The sequence below is a fragment of the Podarcis filfolensis genome (genome assembly GCF_964270895.1).
Source record: "Podarcis filfolensis genome assembly, chromosome: 18".
NCBI classification, from domain to species: domain Eukaryota; kingdom Metazoa; phylum Chordata; class Lepidosauria; order Squamata; family Lacertidae; genus Podarcis; species Podarcis filfolensis.
This window is the reverse complement of record NC_139622.1, coordinates 12,600,013-12,618,695: the sequence shown is the minus strand read 5'-3', so window position 1 is coordinate 12,618,695 and position 18,683 is coordinate 12,600,013. Positions and strand designations below refer to the sequence as shown.

The 18,683-nt window shown below is 55.1% G+C and overlaps 1 protein-coding gene across 2 annotated transcripts in view; it reads left to right on the top strand.

Moving 5' to 3' along the window:
* Nucleotides 1-18,474, top strand: part of ARHGEF18 (Rho/Rac guanine nucleotide exchange factor 18) — a 51,488-nt gene extending 33,014 nt beyond the window's left edge. For both annotated transcript variants that reach the window (XM_083594355.1, XM_083594354.1), the window contains exons 14-31: nt 1,307-1,419; nt 1,744-1,884; nt 2,678-2,928; nt 3,677-3,802; nt 4,415-4,532; nt 5,529-5,777; nt 6,352-6,428; nt 8,254-8,432; nt 8,932-9,023; nt 9,252-9,440; nt 9,585-9,731; nt 11,223-11,338; nt 11,488-11,541; nt 12,302-12,349; nt 12,710-13,174; nt 14,855-15,185; nt 16,920-17,039; nt 17,122-18,474. In XM_083594355.1, the coding sequence (XP_083450481.1) occupies nt 1,307-1,419; nt 1,744-1,884; nt 2,678-2,928; nt 3,677-3,802; nt 4,415-4,532; nt 5,529-5,777; nt 6,352-6,428; nt 8,254-8,432; nt 8,932-9,023; nt 9,252-9,440; nt 9,585-9,731; nt 11,223-11,338; nt 11,488-11,541; nt 12,302-12,349; nt 12,710-13,174; nt 14,855-15,185; nt 16,920-17,039; nt 17,122-17,249 (2,944 nt within the window). In that variant the 3' untranslated portion in view covers nt 17,250-18,474. The remainder of the gene's footprint in view (nt 1-1,306; nt 1,420-1,743; nt 1,885-2,677; nt 2,929-3,676; nt 3,803-4,414; nt 4,533-5,528; nt 5,778-6,351; nt 6,429-8,253; nt 8,433-8,931; nt 9,024-9,251; nt 9,441-9,584; nt 9,732-11,222; nt 11,339-11,487; nt 11,542-12,301; nt 12,350-12,709; nt 13,175-14,854; nt 15,186-16,919; nt 17,040-17,121) is intronic.
* The last annotated feature ends 209 nt before the right edge of the window (nt 18,475-18,683 follow it).

The window sequence follows — 18,683 nt, the reverse complement described above, 5'->3', positions numbered from 1 at the left end:
CAGAGAGAGGGGGAATCAAGCGCCCCTCGTCCGGTTCAGGGCTGCTTCCCATTGAGCTGGTGTGGGTCTTGGTCCCCCTCTGCTCCGCTTTCCTAGCGAAGGAACGGCTCTCCCTTTCGGCTCGCAAACGTCTCCTGATGCCGGCAGGCTGAGGGCCAGCCCTCAAGTGTGGGGAGTGAGATTTCCGGGGGGCTGGAATTTGCCAGAATTTATGAGGGAGAGGGGTGGGTGAGGGCAGGGATCAGCCCGAGTTTGCCGTCGGGGACAGCAAGGAGGGTGGGCAGAGGTATTGCCACTGGAGGGAGCGAGGAGACAGAGAAAGGAGGTTTATTACATAACCGAAATGCCAGCTCTTCAAAACTCATTGGCACACAGCAAAATCTGTTCTCGCCATGCTAGCAAATCTCAGCACGCAGGTTTCGAACGGATGGTTTTCTCCGTCCTGTTTTTGTAAATCTTTCCGCTGGGCCAGGACGGGCTTGCAGGGTCCCACCCCCTTGCAGCCCCAGAGAGCTTTTTTTAATTTTTAGTTTAGAGAAAAGGCAAGCCGGGCAGAGGGAAAGTTTTTCCCCTGTCCCCTCCAACAGATAAAGGCGGCCCTCCTTCGCTCGGCGTGGAGTTAATCTGCGGAACTCCCTTCCACAAGAGGCAAGGAGGGGGGCACCAACTTGGATGGCTTTGCAAGAGGAGGGGGCTTTCGAGGGCTCCTAGCCCAGGACAGCTCTCCCTCTGCCTCCACTGTCTGAGGCAGCCATGCTTTGGAGCTCTGCTTGCTGGAAACCACATGAGGGCTCTTGGGTTCGAATCCTGATTGCTAGTTTCCCACTGAGGCTTCTGGCTGGCTGCTGTGAGAACAGGAGGCTGGAGCAGACCTTGGCCTGATCCAGCAAACGCGCCTTAAGTCATTGAGCTCTGGACCTGCTTCAGGCCTCCAGCGACAGAGGGAGACGTGTGGTTTTACCTGCTTTCAGAGTTGTCGTTTGCTTTTTGCAGCGCTGAATGTTCTCCATAGACTCAGTGTTTTTAGATCCTCGATGCTGCTTTGCCCCCCCCCCCCCGCTCTCCCCCCGTTCTTAAGTTAGTGGAGCATGTGACTCTTCATCCGAGCCCCCAGGCTCAAAAATTTAGGGGGTTGGACTCGATGACCCTCCGACTCTACAATGCTTCTTCTTCCTCTTTCGTGACCTCCGCCATCCCGTTCCCAAAGGTGTGAGGCCCCCCCCATACTGTGTGACACCCGGCTAGGCGGTCCGACAAGGGGGGTGGGAGCTCCTCTGACACCAGCTCTGCGTTTCCCCCTGTTCAGGCTCACGGGGGCAGAGATGGACGAGGGGGATTCGGGTTTCCTGAAGCCCAAAGCGGCCTCTGAGGACGTCGTCTCCATGGCCCCCTCCACGGCGGAATCGGTCTTTGTGGAAGGTAAGTGGGGGCCGAATCCTGTGCCGTAGGGGTGGGGGTTGCGGTGACACTCACAGTGCACTGGGACAGGGGATGTTGCGTGCGAGAGAGAGAGCGTGTGTGTGTTTGCGCGTGGAGAATCAGAATTGTGTAGTCAGAAAAAGGCCCCCAAATACCATCCTGCAATGCAGGAGCCACAGTTAGAGACAAGCGAGCGGCAGAATTAGCAGGCTTTCGCTTTTCGGCCGTAAAAAGGCCTTTTTCGTAGCCAAAGCTCTGCGTCAGACTGCAGGGAGAAACCGCCCGTCGAGCACTTTGTCTGCAGCATCCTCTTCCTCCCCGCAGATGCTCAGTACGCCTCCTTGCGGAACGAGCTGGAGACGGACGCCCGGGAGTTTGAGGCCCCATCCTGGAGCCTCGCGGTGGAGCCGGCCTACGCCAAGCAGCAAGAGAGGGAGGTTGCCAAGAGGCAAGACGTCATCTACGGTGAGGAGCCCGGAATCGCCTCCGCGGGGCCTTCTCTGCGGCGTCTCTGGCCGGGGCCCCTTGTGCTCGGATGGGGGGAAAGCAGGGAGCCCGACAGCAGGGGGCGCCAGAGGCAGGGAGGAGTCCCAGCTTTGTCTCTGCCTTCTGCCTGCCTGTGTGGAGTTCTGCAAGGGGAACAACAGAGACACGAGGAGGCAGCTGGCTGGCAGGCAGGACCCCCGACTCCAGACCCCTAAGCTAGCTGGGAGGGCAGGTCCCCATTCACTCAAATGGAGCCGCCTAATACAGTTACAAAAGGGGGAAACCGGTGAAATTGATAGAATATTAGTAGAAATAAGAGGATCCAGAAGATTTGATCTTGGGGAAGCGCACCTGACAATGTTTAGAAAAAATAAGGATAAGACAAGAATTTGTTTGTATTTCTGTGTGTATTTTTGTGTGTGTTATAAAATGAATAAAAAATTTTGAAGAAAAAAAAGAGGATCAAAAAGATCAGTTAAAAGAGGCGTGGGAAAAGGAGACAACGGGGGAGATAGTCAAAGCTAGGGGGAAACGGGAGAATCGTGCGTTGAAACTGTCATCTATAAGAATAAAAGAAAATTACTATAACTTAGCTTGGAGATGGTACTTAACACCAGTCAGATTAAATCAAATAAACAAAGGATATTCGGAGTTATGTTGGAGGGTGTGCCAGGAAACCGGGAATTACATTCACACGTGGTGGGGGTGTAAATAAATGTGCAATTTTGGGGGAGTCGGGAATCAAACGAGGGTGATGTGCTTCCCCCTCCAGAGCTGATGCAGACCGAGATGCACCACGTCCGGACGCTGAAGATCATGCTGAAGGTCTACTCGCGAGCCATGCGGGAGGAGCTGCAGTTTGGCCAGGCCACCATCCTCCGCCTCTTCCCCTGCGCCGACGAGCTGCTGGAGCTCCACGGAGCCTTCCTCTCGCAGCTGAAGGAGCTGCGGCAGGAGGCGCTGGAGGAAGGCAGCGAGAGGAACTACGTCGTCCAGCGGATCGGGGCCCTCCTGGTGCAGCAGGTGGGTCCGGGGGGGCCCTCTCTCCCCTCACCCCCACCCGCAGAGCAAGAACCCAATAGCCCATCCCAAATTAAAAAACACATTTTAAAAGGGCGTAGGATGTCAACCAAAGGTAAAGGTAAAGGGACCCCTGAGCATTAGGTCCAGTCATGACCGACTCTGGGGTTGCGGCGCTCATCTTGCTTTACTGGCCGAGGGAGCCGGCGTACAGCTTCCGGGTCATGTGGCCAGCAGGACTAAGCCACTTCTGGCGGACCAGAGCAGCGCACGGAAACGCCATTTACCTTCCTGCTGGAGTGATACCTATTTATCTACTTGCACTTTGACGTGCTTTCAAACTGCTAGGTTGGCAGGAGCTGGGACCGAGCAACGGGAGCTCACCCCGTCACGGGGATTCGAACGGCCGACCTTCCGATCGGCAAGTCCTAGGCTCTGTGGTTTAACCCACAGCGCCACCCGCGTCCCCTTTCAACGTCCACTTTCAAAGGCCTTGTTAAAAAGGAACGTTTTTGCCTGGCGCCTAAAAATGTATAGTGAACTTCCCTGGGGAGAGCATTCCACAGACGGGGAGCCACTGCAGAGAAGGCCCCGCTCTCATGTTGCCACCCTCCGCCCCTCTTGAGGAGGAGGCACACGAAGGAGGGCCTCAGAAGATGATCTCAGGGTCCGGGTGGGTTCATATGTCGAGGTATTGCGGTCCTGAGATGCAATCGCCCCCCCCTTTTTCCCCTGCCTCCCCGGTTTCCAGTTCTCGGGGGAGACGGGCGAGCTGGTCAAGGAGAAGTACGGCGTCTTCTGCAGCAGCCACGGAGAGGCGGTCACCCACTACAAAGAGCTCCTGCAACAGAGCAAAAAGTTCCAGAACCTGATAAAGGTAAGGGGGCCAGGAAAGGAGAGCTGGGGGGGGGGGAACCTTCAGCCAGCGGGGCATAACGGTGAAGAACAGATTATGACCTTGGGAGACCTGGGTTCGAATCCCCACTTGCCCCTGAAGCTCCTTGCAGGGTCGTTGTGAGGATGGAAAGGGGAGGGGAGGAGAACCTTGGAAGAAAAAAAGGAGCGTATAAATAAAAGAATAAAAGGAAATTACAGGGGTACCTAGGTTCCCAAACGGCTTGGCTCCCGAACAAATCGGCTCCTGAACGCCGCAAACCCGGAAGTGAGGGTTCCAGTTTGTGAACATTTTTCGGAAGCCGAACGTCCAACACGGCTTCTGATTGGCTGCAGGAAGCGCCTGCTGCCAATCAGAAGCCGCGACTTGGTTTTCGAACCGTTCCGGGAGTCGAATGGACTCCTGGAATGGATTAAGTGCGAGAACCCAGGTTCCACTCTGTGTGTGTATATAACCAAGCCTCTGCGTTCAGTGGCAGTCTGTCTCGGGAGAGCGAGATTTGGGGGTCCGAACTGGCCAGGTTGGGGGCTGCAAAGCCTTTCCCGTGAGGTGAAGCCCTCCCCGCCCAGATCTCTCGTCTCCCTTGCCCTCTAGAGAATCAGCAACTCTTCCATCGTGCGGCGGCTCGGGGTCCAGGAGTGCAACCTGCTGGTGACGCAGCGCATCATGAAATACCCTGTCCTGGTGGAGCGCATCATTCAGAACACGGAAGGTGCGGCTTGCGGGGTGGGATAGAGGACCTCTAGAGGTCCCTCCCGGCTTGATGGCTCTATCCCTTTCCCCCTCTTGACTGAACTTCGAGGTCCATTCGGGTGTGGGGAGAACCCTTTCCAGCCTCAGGGGGGCTGCCTTGTTGGGGGCCCCCCTGCATTTAGGTGGTGGGTGTTGCTAAAGGGGAAAGTGGGGGGAGCAATGGCTTTGATTCCTCCCCGTGGGTCCTGGAAGCTAAAAAAAAAAAAAAAAGTTGCAAGGTTTCCACCAGGGTGCATTTGATTTAAATTAAATTGATTTAAATCACTAGTCAGTAAGGCTTGATTAAAATCACTTTTTTTTACAGAAAGACTCATTATCGCGGGTATACTCTTAATATTTACAACCAGATGAAGGTTTCGGTTTTGGAATAATAAATTTCCAGAGTAGTTTTTATAGCTATATCAAGAATTACCAATTTGGTTCTGCTAGTAGAAATACATAAGGCAGATAATTATGAAATTATCGTGAGGTTTAATAAGTTAACTGTTTATACTTGGACAACTTTTTCTGCTGTGTTTTATTGGAAGGAGAAAAACAGTCGTTTCCTTAATAACAATTTAAACAATTTATTTAACTAAAACAATGACATTGTAGCATATCCATCCTTGTTTGTTAACTGATGTGGTTAAACAATAAAAAAATAAAACTTAGGCTGAGTTTTAGCACACATGAAAAACTTAAAACAAATCCTTAATTCCTGATGAATAGCCTTTGGGCTATAACGTAACTTAAATAGAAAATCCTTAGAAGCTTGGGGGCTTCCCTGCGGTGGGGGGGGGCTCTGTTTGCCCACTTTGAGGACAGGATGCCGGCCCAGAAGGGCCCCCCCCGATGGCCTGATCCTGCAGCTAAGCTCTCCTTAGCTTCTTGCAGTCCCTGAATGGACAGAGCCCCCCCTTCCTTAGAACGAGGAGCGAATCCCTTCCTCCATCGTCCCCCGCTTTCTTCCCCGCAGCCGGCACCCAGGAGTACGAGGACCTGACGCGGGCGCTGGCGCTGATCAAGGAGGTCATCACGGCCGTCGACGCCAAGGTCAACGAGAACGAGAAGGGGCAGCGCCTGCGCGAGATGGCGACCAAGATGGAGGTGAAGTCGTCGGGGAAGTTCAAGAACGGCTTGGTCTTCCGCAAGGAGGACATGCTCCAGAGGCGGCTCCTGGTGGACGGCGTTCTGTGCTGGAAGGCCGCCTCTGGGCGCCTCAAAGGTGGGTCCTTTCGGCTTCCCCCCAAAGTTTGCTGGGACAGAGGACAGGATTTGCAGGCAAGCAGGACGCGGCTGGCGCTGTGGGTTAAACCACAGAGCCTAGGACTTGCCAATCAGAAGGTCAGCAGTTCAAATCCCCGCCACGGGGTGAGCTCCCGTTGCTCGGTCCCTGCTCCTGCCAACCTAGCAGTTTGAAAGCACGTCAAAGTGCAAGCAGATAAATAGGTACCACTCCGGCGGAAAGGTAAACGGCGTTTCTTGCACTTTGACGTGCTTTCGAACTAGTAGGTTGGCAGGAGGAGGGACCAAGCAACGGGAGCTCACCCTGTGGCGGGGTTTGAACCGCCAACCTTCTCATCGGCAAGTCCTAGGCTCTGTGGCTTAACCCACAGCGCCACCTGCATCCCCATAATTAATTAGTTTCCCCATAAAGCACATTTTGACGGTTTGGTTTTAAGCCGACCCTGCTGAATGAACTTGTACGGGAGCGGCGATTTTTCAAACCACCCACAGATTTCCCCCCATCTCTGCTAAAGCGTCTTGGTCTCACTCCCGTTTCTGTCGACTTTTGGCAGAGATCCTGGCCGTGCTGCTGACCGACGTGCTGTTGCTGCTGCAGGAGAAAGACCAGAAGTACACATTCGCCTCTGTGGTAGGTGGCCTAGCCCACCGCCGGGCATCAGGGCCGGGCGATACCTGCTTCCCCATATATATTGCCAGCTAAACCTCACAATAACCCCATTATCTTACGATGTTGGGAGGGAGGGAGGAGGCAGTTGAGGCAGATGAGCAGCGCTGCTATTTGCAGTATATGATTTTATTGGTGTTAGCCGCCCTGAGCCTGGGGAGGGCGGGGTATAAATAAAATTTATTATTATTATCTGCCGTTTCCTGGCAAGGCTGGGTGGGTGGCACACATGGCACAGCAAACGGGGTCGCCGATCGCTGGCTCACCCCAGCAATAGCCAGGTGCCATACAAAATCAAACCCACCAGAATGCCACAGTGATCCATGCGACGGTCATCTCCAGGCTTGACTACTGTAATTCGCTCTACGCGGGGCTGCCCTTGAAGCTGTCCCAGAAACTCCAGCGGGTGCAGAATGCTGCAGCGAGGCTCCTCACGGGGTCTCTGCCATGGGAGCATATTCACCCAGTGCTTTTCAAGCCGCACTGGCTCCCGGTGGAGTACAGGGTCAGGTTCAAGGTGCTGCTTCTGACCTTTAAAGCCCTTCACGGCCTAGGACCCTCGTACCTACAGGACCGCCTCTCCCGGTCTGCCCCACGGAGAGCCTCAAGGTCCATAAATTGCAACACCCTAGAGGTCCCGGGCCCTAAGGAAGTCAGATTAGCCTCAACCAGAGCCAGGGCCTTTTCAACACTGGCTCCAACCTGGTGGAACGCTCTGTCTCATGAGACCAGGGCCCTGCAGGATCTGATTTCTTTCCGCAGGGCCTGTAAGACAGAGTTGTTCCGCCTGGCCTTAGGCTTGGAGCCAATTTGATTCCCTCACCCTCTTTCTTTTTTCCTTTCTCCTTCTGTGTTGGAACTCCTATTTGGGGATTCCCCTCGCTTTTTTCTGGCCCGTGTAGGACCAGTCTGGATAGTTGGCCTTGGTGAAGACTTGACGGTTTTATCCCCAAAGAGGTTTTTGATTGAGTTTCCCCTGAAATGAGGCTGCATTTTAATGTTTTAAGGTTTTATTTTAATCTTATTTTTTAAGCTGTATTTCAATCAATTGTTTTTATATTTGGTGGTAGCCGCCCTGAGCCTTGGCTGGGGAGGGCAGGGTATAAATAAAATTCATTATTATATCACGCAAATCCCAATTGCTAAAGCACGTGAACGTAATAGGCTGTATGATAACAATCACAAAGTTATTTACCAGAAATGACTTCTCAAGATTTAGATGCAGCTTCTCATAGTGTCAAAATCGACAAGGTGACATAATATATTAAAGTGTAGCTCATTTGGTTGACCACCAAGTCCAGTATGTACAAAATACAAATCCTATTTTGTCAGTGCTGTAGAAACGTTGGTTTCTAATTTCTTCATCTTCTCTTGTGTTCTTCTGTCTGGCGTATTCCTTAGAAGAGTGACATGAAATAATCGAAGTGCCATACAAGGCTCCCTGAGCTCCCTCTTCTAAGAACGCTTCAGAAATAATAATAATGAGAATAATAGTAATTTTATTATTGCTACACCGCCCATCTGGCTGGGTTTCCCCAGCCACTCTGGGCGGCTTACAACACACACAAAATTGCAAAACATTAGGCATTGAAAATTTGTAAAGAGGGATTTTCAGCAGTTGTGTAAAAGGGCGTTTTGAGGCTTGCAGAGGTTGCCTGCGAAATATTCTTACGGGGTTTTTCCCAGAGGCCTTTGCTGCCCTGTGGTGTCATGACGGTGGTCGTAGCCCTCGCCAGATGGGCAGGATATAAATAATAAAATTGTCGTTGTTGTTGTTACTGCTCCGCAGGACGCAAAGCCGCCGGTGATCTCTCTGCAGAAGCTGATTGTCCGGGAAGTGGCCAACGAAGAGAAGGCCATGTTTCTGATCAGCGCTTCCCTTAAGGGGCCGGAGATGTACGAGATTCACACCGCCTCCAAGGAGGAGAGGAATTTCTGGATGGCACAGATCCGCCGGGCGGTGGAGAGGTGAGCGGGCGGGAGCTCCCTTGCCCTGACTTCTGCTGGGAATGCAATATTAATAGCTTATTATTTGTACCCCGCACATCTGACTGGGTTCCCCCAGCCACTCTGGACGACTCCCAACAAAGAACAAAAAAAGAATAAAACATTAAAAACTTCCCTGAACACGGCTGCCCTCAGATGTCTTCTAAAAGTCAGATAGTCGTTTGTTTCCTTGACATCTGGTGGGAGGGTGCCACCACCGAGAAGGCCCTCTGCCTGGTTCCCTGTAGCCTCACTTTTTGCAGTGAGGATACCGCCAGAAGACCTTTGGGAGAGGGACCCCGGTGTCCGGGGTGGAGACGCTCCTCCAGGTCTACCGGGCCTTGGAGGCCATTTAGGGCTTTCAAGGCCAGCCACAACCCTTTGAATTGTGCTTGGAAACGTCCTGGGAGCCAATGCAGGCCTTAGGAAACAAAGCCGTCCTAAAGAGGTTTTTTTGGGCGCTTCTGTCTTGTCCGCTCAGCTGTCCCGACGAGGAGGAGGAGCTTCTTGCTGACCCTGAAGAGGAGCGGAGGCAGGCCGAGGCGAGGGCAGTGAAGCTGAAGGAATTCCAAGGTAGGAAGGCTTGAACTGCATGACCCTTCGGCCGGGGGGAGGCCTGGCCTGATTCCTACGTCCGAGCTCTTCAGGGGCTGCAAGGAAGGTCGCCCAGAAGGGAGAAATTCCTGTCTCCCCAGGAAGGGGAGGTGGCCCTGTGCTCTCTGTTTTCCTGTTGTCCTTGGCTTGGCTGCCCCCCCCCCCCCCGGGTGCTGTGCTGCCCTGAACTCTGCCTCCCGCCTCTAGACCGCCTGAGCCAAAAGGACGAGCAGATCTTGCAGAGCCTGAGCGACAAGCAACAGATCTACCTAGAGATGGCGGAGATGAACGGCTTCGAGGACCCGGCGCCCGGCTCCCGGCCCCGGCTCATCGGCAGGGCGGACTCCCCGGAGAGCCTTCAGGGGGAGGTGATCCTCAAGAAGGCGGTGGCGGAAGGTGGGTGCCGCACTCGTGAGATGCCCCAGGTGCTCGGGACTGCGACTCCCAAGCGCCTGGGGAGCGCCCGGCGGGCAGAGGCTCGGCTGGGCGCTGGCCTCCTCTCCTCCGCCTCCCCGCCGAAACCAGTTTTTGCGTTTGCAGTGGAAGGCCTGCAGAGCCTGATCTTCACCCAGCTAGGGGGGTCCGCGGCCCCCGCCCGCTCCGAGGACACCACCGGCGGATCGAGCCTGCTGAGGCGCGCCGAGACCTTTGGGGGGTACGACAGCGCCACGGCCGGCCTGGCCAAAAGTAAGTGGCCCCCTAAAATGGGGGGCGAGGGGGAGACAGAAAGGCTTAATTGTCATGGGCTGGTTGGAGGCAGAGGGATGGTGGGAGGAACTAGCTAGGGAACCCCCAGGGGAGGGAGGCCCAGAGCCCAGGAAGTGGGGGTGGGAGGGAGAAACCTGGAAGGAGGAGGTGTTGGAAGCAAAAGAGGCAACAGGGCTTCATGAGCGGGGAGATTCCATGGCAGAGAGAAGTCGAGAATAGAAACGGAAGCAGGAGTGGATGAGGGCCAAGAGGCAGAGATGAAGTCACAGAGGTCTCCCCACTCCTGGAGACAAGCTCCCTTCTCCCCTCGTCTCCCCGAACTTTGTTGTTTAGTCGTTTAGTGGTGCCCGCCTCTTCGTGACCCCCAGAGCACGCCAGGCCCTCCTGTCTTCCACTGCCTCCCCCTGTTTGGTCAAACTCATGTTTGTAGCTTCGAGAACACTGTCCCACCATCTCGTCCTCCGTCGTCCCCTTCTCCTTGTGCCCTCCATCTTTCCCAACATCAGGGTCTTTTCCAGGGAGTCTTCTCTTCTCCTGAGGTGGCCAAAGTCTTGGAGCCTCAGCTTCAGGATCTGTCCTTCCAGGGAGCATTCAGGGCTGATTTCCTTCAGAATGGAGAGGTTGGATCTTCTTGCAGTCCAAGGGACTCTCCAGAGTCTCCTCCAGCACCAGAATTCAAAAGCATCCGTTCTTCAGCGATCAGCCTTCTTTACGGTCCAGCTCTCACTTCCACACATCACTACTGGCTCCCAGAACTAGGAGAGGCATTTAAAGGGTGGAGAAGAGATTGTCTGCACATAGGCACAGTCGTGGATTGCTTGGAAAAAGCAAAAGAGGAGGGGACTTAGGCGGCTGTCATGGACAGGCAGAGGAATGGTGGGGGGGCACCAGCTGGGGAACCCCCAAGGGAAGAAGGCTCAGAGCCTGGGGAACGGGGCGACGATGAGTGGTCAGAGGGAGAAGACTGGGCAGAGGAGTTGGGGGAAGCTGAAGAGGGAACAGGGTTTGGTGAGCGGGGAGATTCTATGGCAGAGAGCAGTCCAGAATCGGCGGCAGAAGTGGAAGTAGGAGAGGAGGAAAGCCAAGAGGCAGAGATGAAGTCACAGGGGTCTCCCCCTCCTGCGACAAGCTCCCTCTCTGCTGGTCTCCCAGAACCAAGAGAGGTATGAAAAGGGCGGCGGAGAGGTTGGCTGCCCGCAGGCATAGTCTCCGGTTGCTTGGGGAAAACCCTGGAGAGAGGGAAGGGGACTTAGGCAGCTGGGGGCTGGCAAGGATTTCCAGACTCAGCCACTGATTTCGAGAGCTGCCAGAGATGAGTTGCTGTGCTCATCAGGCCTGGCGCTCCTGGGCAGATTGTGTTTTTGCCAACAGTGCGCCTACCGACTGACATGCTCCTTTCACAGCACCCTTGCCTCACCATTCAAAGCGGGGCGCCCCCTCTCACCCCACTCCCTGCCTTCTCTTCCCCAGTGGGCAGTTTCAAGAGGAAGGTCTACGGCGGGGAGCAGCGCCTGCGGGACCGCCGAGCCCCCCCTGCCAACCCGGAGGACCCCCCCACGGCCGGAGGAGAGGAAGGGCCGCGATTGGTAAGGGGGTGGGGGGGCAGCACCCTTGGCAAGTCACAAGTAGGGAGGACCAGAGGCCGGAAGAGGTCGGAGTTTGGGAACGAAGTCTAAAACAAGCTGGGTTTTTTTAAAAAAAATTAAATGCCCCCTCGCCTTCTGCCTTTCTGCAGGGTGACAGTGTAAAGCAAGAACGTCCTGGCAGCTCCCTGGAAACAGAGTCAGAGGTAGGCATGCGGGCAGGATCCTGGGCGCTGCTCTCCTGCCCTTGGGGCTTCCTAGCCGCTTCCTAGCGCAAGGGCATGTGCAGAGCGGTTTGGGGTCTGGGCGAAGGGCAGGCAGGTGTTCAAACGGGAGAGGGAAGCTCTGGTGGGCCTGAACCAGCAAGGAGATTTTCTCCTTGAAAGATAGATCTCCCCAAACCAGTTGGAAGTCCATATTGTGATACCGGTTTCGTAATTTTTGACCTGGCAATATATCGCGGTGTTTGTGTGCTGTGCAAAAATCACAATGGCGGAAAAACCAGGAAGCCAGCCTTGTTTTCTCTCGATTCCTGCAGCCCGTTAACTCTGCTGGCTCAGCCTTGCAGGGGGCAGCCAATCGCAAGAGCAGTCACCAGCAAAAATATCAATACAGGGAAAACCGTGGCTCCATCCTTGATTCAGACATCGTGATCTATCGGTACTGTGGTGCCTTGCTTCTCAAACTTAATCCGTCCCGGGAGTCCATTCGACTCCTGAAACGGTTCGGAAACCAAGGCGCAGTTTCTGATTGGTGCAGGCGCCCCGGAAACGATAGCTGACAGCCGCGTCGGACATTTGGCTTCCAAAAAACGTTCACAAACTGGAACACCCACATCCGGGTTTGCGCCGTTTGAGAGCCAAGCCGTTCCACTGTATATTGCAATCTTTAGCTGGTGATCTATTGCGATGTTAAAATTCAGGGCTTGCCCAGCACTTCTTGACAGCCTTTTGTTCCTTCTCTCAGCTCGTCCAAAGGATACAGACCCTCTCCCAGTTGCTTCTCAGCCTCCAGGTAAGGGACCCCCCACTTCTCCCTCTGCACCCCCCAGATTTAGGGCAGGGAGCACACTTAGCAGAGAGAAACAAGGCTTCCTTCCTTCCTTCCTTCCTTCCTTCCTTCCTTCCTTCCTTCCTCACTCACCCCTTTCTCCCCCTGGCAAGCCGTCATGGCCCAGCAAGACAGCTGAAATAATAATTATAATATTATTATTTATATCCCTTTATATCAGGCTGGGTTTCCCCAGCTTATCATCATCATCCAGCCTTGCACTCTGCTTTGGCGAGTCCCTCTTTCTTTCTTTCTTTCTTTCTTTCTTTCTTTCTTTCTTTCTTTCTTTCTTTCTTCTCACTCCCCCCTTTCTCCCCCCGGCAGGCCGTCCTGGCCCAGCAAGACAGCTACCTGGAGGTCCAGCGGAGCGCCCTGGTGGACCGGGAGCGCCAGTTCCGCCTGCAGTCGACGCGGGGCAACCTTCTGCTGGAGCAGGAGCGCCAGCGCAACTTTGAGAAGCAGCGGGAGGAGCTGGCCCACGTCCAGAAGCTGCAGGGCCAGCTGAAGGCGGAGCAGCGGCGCTGGGAGCGAGAGCGGGAGCGCCAGCGCAGGGAGGCGGAGGCGGCGGAGGCCCGGCTGCGCCTGCGGGAGGAGGAGGCCCGCCAGCTGAAGGAGCGGCTGGGCCAGGAGCGCCAGGAGCTGGAGCGCCAGCGAGAGGCCTACCAGCACGATCTGGAGCGCCTGCGCGAGGCCCAGCGGGCCGTCGAGAGGGAGAGGGAGCGGCTGGAGCAGCAGCGCAGGCTGAAGAAGCAGAGCGCCAGCGCCTTCTCGCCTCCGGAGGCAGGGCAGGTGAGCTCCTGGGCGGGTGGGCGGATGAGACTGCTGCCGACCATGGCAGGGGCACAAAGCACAGCAGACCGGATGGATGCAGAGGAATTGGGCAGGAATAATAATGCAGTGGTACCTTGGGTTACGGGACGCAGGTGGCGCTGTGGGTTAAACCACAGAGCCTAGGGCTTGCCGATCGGAAGGTCGGCGGTTCGAATCCCCGCAATGACGGGGTGAGCTCCCGTTGCTCGGTCCCTGCTCCTGCCAACCTAGCAGTTCGAAAGCACGTCAAAGTGCATGTAGATCAATAGGTACCGCTCCGGCGGGAAGGGAAACGGCATTTCCGTGCGCTGCTCTGGTTCGCCAGAAGCGGGTTGGTCATGCTGGACCCGGAAGCTGTACGCCGGCTCCCTCGGCCAGTAAAGCAAGATGAGCGCCGCAACCCCAGAGTCGGCCACCACTGGACCTAATGGTCAGGGGTCCCTTTACCTTTACCCTTACCTTGGGTTACAGACACTTCAGGTTAACCCAGAAATAGTACCTCGGGTTAAGAACTTTGCTTCAGGATGAGAACAGAAATCATGCTCCGGCAGTAGCAGGAGGCCCCATTAGCTAAAGTGGTGCTTCAGGTTAAGAACAGTTTCAGGTTAAGAACGGACCTGCGGAACGAATTAAGTTCTTAACCCAGGGTACCACTGTAATAATTGTATTATTTGTTATTTATACCCCACCCATCTGGATGGGTTTCCCCAGCCACTCTGGGCAGCTCCCAACAAAATATTAAGAACACGATAAAAACACCACACATTAAAAGCTTCCCTGAACAGGGCTGCCTTCAATATGTCTTCTAAAAGTCAGATAGTTGTTTATCTCCTTAACATCAGGTGGGAGGGCGTTACACAAGCCGGGCGCCACCACCAAGAAGGCCCTCTGCCTGGTTCCCTGGAACCTCGCAGGGAGGGAACCCCCAGAAGGCCCTCGGGAGATGACCCCGGTGTCCAGGGTGGAGACGCTCCTTCAGGTCTACTGGGCCATTTAGGGCTTTCAAGGTCAGCACCAACCCTTTGAATTGTGCTCAAAAACATCCTGGGAGCCAATGTAGGTTTTTCAGGACCGGGGTTATGTAGTCTCGGTGGCTCCTCCCTGTCCCTAATCAAGCCTTCTGGATTAGTTGCAGTTTCCAGGTCACCTTCAAAGGGAGCCCCACGTAGAGCGCCAGGTCTGTGCAGATGTTCTTGCTCCTAAGGAGTTGAACGGTGGGATGTATTGCCGGCCGACCCCCAGGGGGACTGAACTTCCCAGAATCAGGAGAGGCATGAAAAGGGCAGGGGAGAGGTTGGCTGCGTGTCGTCTCTGATCGCTTGGGGAGAAAGCCCTGGAGAGGAGAGGGAGGCGGGGACCTTTAATTTAATCGGCAAGGGGGCAAGAAGCGAAATACAGTGGTACCTTGGGTTACATACGCTTCAGGTTACAGACTCCGCTAACCCAGAAATAGCGCTTCAGGTTAAGAACTTTGCTTCAGGATGAGAACAGAAATCGTGCTTCGGCAGTGCGGCAGCAGCAGGAGGCCCCATTAGCTAAAGTGGTGCTTCAGGTTAACAGTTTCAGGTTAAGAACGGACCTCCGGAACGAATTAAGTACTTAAGCCGAGGTACCGCCGTATGGGAGGATCCAGCCTAATCCTTTTCGTTGTTTCTGCAGGGCCCCTTGAGCCACTCGGCCAGCTTCAACGGAGAAGGCCTGGAGGGCAAGCCGGGCGGGCGAGGGAGCGTCGTCTCCGCAACGGACTACCTGGAGCGGGGGGAGCTGGCCCGCCGAGACAGCGCCGCCTCGCCCGCCCTGGAGGGCGTCCGCCCGGTGCTGCCCCTCAAGACCGAGGTGCCCCTGCACCTCCTCAGCGCCACCAACCAGATCCAGAAGCCGGCAGCCGTCCAGCAGCAGATCCCCACCAAGCTGGCCGCCTTCACCAAGGGCAGCAAGGAGAAGGCGGGCAAGGGCTCCGCCAAGGCCTCCCACCGGACCGAGAGCTCGGGTGAGTGGCGCGGGGGCCGCAGAAGGGGGCACAGGGGCCGCTGGGGGCGGAGGTTGCCGCCCCAGGATGAACAGGCATCATGGTAAGCACACAGGGTGAATGAAGATGCAAAACGAGGGTTATAATACAGTGGTGCCTTGGTTCTTAAACTTCATCCGTTCCAAAAGCAAAGCGTTCCAAAACCAAGGCGCGCTGCTTTCCCGTAGGAAGTCATGCAAAACGGATTAATCCGTTCCAGACTTTTAAAATCAACCCCTAAAACAAGAATTTAACATCAATTTTACTATCTAATGAGACTACTGATCCATAAAATGAAAGCAATAAACAATGTAAGGTGGTACCTCGGGTTACAGACGCTTCAGGTTACAGAAACTCCGCTAACCCAGAAATAGTACCTCGGGTTAAGAACTTTGCTTCAGGATGAGAACAGAAATCGCACAGTGGCGGCAGCGGGAGGCCCCATTAGCTAAAGTGGTGCTTCAGGTTAAGAACAGTTTCAGGTTAGGAACAGACCTCCGGAACGAATTAAGTTCTTAACCAGAGGTACCACTGTACTGCAGTCACACAATCAATCAGTAGCTGAACTAAGTTCACACAATCACAAAAACAAAACAAAAAGAGCCGCAAAAACAAATTAAACAGCAAAAACAGACAGGCCTCAGCGTAACATGCAAAACGGAGCACATTCGGCTTCCAAAAAAAGTTCGCAAACTGGAACACTTACTCCCGGGTATTCTGCATTTGAGAACCAAGGCATTTGAGAACCAAGGTCCCACTGTATGGTTTCTGCTGTATGGATCTCATAGAGACACCCTTGTTATAGCACCTAACTGGCACCCCACAAAACCTGCAGTCCCAGAATGCAGGCGTTTCACCTGGCTTCTATTAACGGAGTCACCATTGGCAGGGACCCAGGGGGTCCTCTCTTGCCCCAGCCCCCTGCAATGCAGGAACCCAAGAAAGCTCCAAGGACCCCCCGTAATTTTCTCTGAGGGTCTCCTTTCTGTAGGTCATTTTGGACTCACAGCTGTCCATGGAGGCGCAGGTTAATTCTGTGTCCAGGGCGGCTGTCTACCAGCTCCACCTGGTACACAGGCTGAGACCCTCCCTGCCCGCAGACTGTCTCACCAGAGTGGGGCATGCTCTGGTTATCTCCCGCTTGGACTACTGCAATGCGCTCTACGTGGGGCTACCTTTGAAGGTGACCCGGAAACTGCAATTAATCCAGAATGCGGCAGCCAGACTGGGGACTGGGAGCGGCCGCCGGGACCACATAACACCGGTTCTGAGGGATCTGCATTGGCTTCCAGCGCTTTTCTGAGCACAATTCAAAGTGTTGGTGCTGACCTTGAAAGCCCTAAACGGCCTCTGTCCTGTATACCTGAAGGAGCGTCTCCACCCCCATCATACTGCCCGGACGCTGAGGTCCAGCTCTGAGGGCCTTCTGGCGGTTCCCTCATTGTGAGAAGTGAGGTTACAGGGAACCAGGCAGAGGGCCTTCTCGGTGGTGGCGCCTGCCCTGTGGAACACCCTCCCTTCAGATGTGAAGGAAATAAGTAGCTATCCTATCTTCAAAAGACATCTGAAGGCAGCTCTGTTTAGGGAAGTTTTTAACATTTAACGCTGTATTGTTTTTAATACTTGATTGGGAGCCGCCCAGAGTGGCTGGGGAAACTCAGCCAGATGGGCGGGGTATAAATAATAAATTATTATTATTATTATTTCTCCTTCCAGCGTCGGTCGACCTGAGGCAGCTCCTTCCCCGGTCGGCGGGCAAAGACGAGCCCCCCTCCCGCAGCCGCAACTCCATGAGCCCCGTTTTTCCCCACAGCCAGAACGTGGCCTTCCTGCCAGGTAAGTCGGGTGGCGGGCGAGAGAGGGGGCCCCGTCCAGCCCGCCATGCGCCCGTGGCCCACTCTCCCTCTTCTCCCCGCAGAGCCGCCTGCTGAGGGCGCCCACCCGGACCCGCTGCCCCCTGCCGCCAACCTCTTCAAGCCCAACAGCGTCCACGCCCTTCCGCCAACCCCGGACGATCTGGCCAAGGAGGACGTCATTTTCTTCTGACGCTCGCCAGCTGCCCAGCCTCCGAGGGACCGGGCCCCTTTCGCTTGCCAGGACAGAGGCCAGAAAACAGCAAGGACGCTGCGTTTTTGGGGGGAGAAGGCGTCTTTCTCTGGACAGTCGTTCGGCTGCACACGGATGCCCCCATTTCACCCGCCTCGCTCTCCGGGGCCGTGGCACCGCTGTCGTTTTTTAAGCATCTTCCCAGCGGGGCGAGAGAAACCAGAGTTTGCCAACAGAGGTGCCAGCTCAAAGGGTGGACCCCACTTCCTCCGAAGACAGGCCTCGGCGGGCACAGAGAAACTTTGCAGCGATGCCCCTTTGTCTTGGGCAAAGGAGTGCCTTCCTTAATCTGCCGGGAGCCACGCAGGGGCGTCCGGCTTTGTGGCAAACGACTCTTGTGTTTCCCCCCAAATCTGGCTTCTCGCAGACTGGCGTGTTCTGCGTCCGACCCAACGGTCCCCTCGCCGCCAAACGCTTATCCGCTTCCGTTGCAGGAATTCCCCCTCCCCAATTGATTTTTTTATTTGCTCCGGCTTCGAACCTCTCCGCCACCGAGGGATCTTTTCGGAACGGACCCTGCCACTCTCTACCCCTGCTTCCCGCAAACGCTCACCTCCTGAAAGGTCGCTTATCTTAACATTTTTTAGGGGGGGGGACTGCAGCCGCGCAGCAATGCGAGATGGGCTCTTTGCTTCTCCCCAAATACCTGCTCTCTTCCAAAAGTTGCGGCTTCCGCGCTCGGTCCTTGGGGGGCATCGGAAGGGCGAGCCCCCCCCCCCCCGTCGCAAGAGGCTCCTGACCGCTTTCCATTGAGGTGGGGCCATTTCTCGTAATAACTGCGCATTTCCTCTGCGTTTCTTGAAAGGGAAGCCCTCTTTCTGCACCCTGTCCATGCTCTGCTTGCCTATTAGATTTCTCCCTCGGGGGAGCTCCCTTCGGGGACGGGACCAGTGGCAATTTAAAGGGCCCCCCCGCTGCCTTTCACGGGGGGGGGCAGGCACAGTTGACATGCGGCCAAGGACAGGCGACTCGCCAACTGGGGTCAGGGGGAGAAAGGTCCCCAAAAGGCAAACATTTCCCTCTGACGCCGCTGCCCCCCCGGGGGGAAAAATTGCTCTGTGTTTTGAATATTTATTTGTTTACTATGTGTACGCCTCCTTGAGACCCCCTTGAGTGCAAGAGGTGGCCCGTGCATAAATAAATGAATAAATATAGATATATATTGCCTTTTGCCTGGTTGCTGCGACTTGAGCAGGAAGGAATCGCAGCCAAGGAATTCCCCCCCCCCCGGGAAGAGGCTGCAGACCCTCTGGGGCTCCCCACTGGCTGAAGGGGGGACCCCCAAACCCTTAATCCTGTCCCGGTTCTAGGGATTTAGAGTGCAGGAACAAGAGATCTTAAGGGTGCAGGGGAGGACGGAATCATGACCAAAGG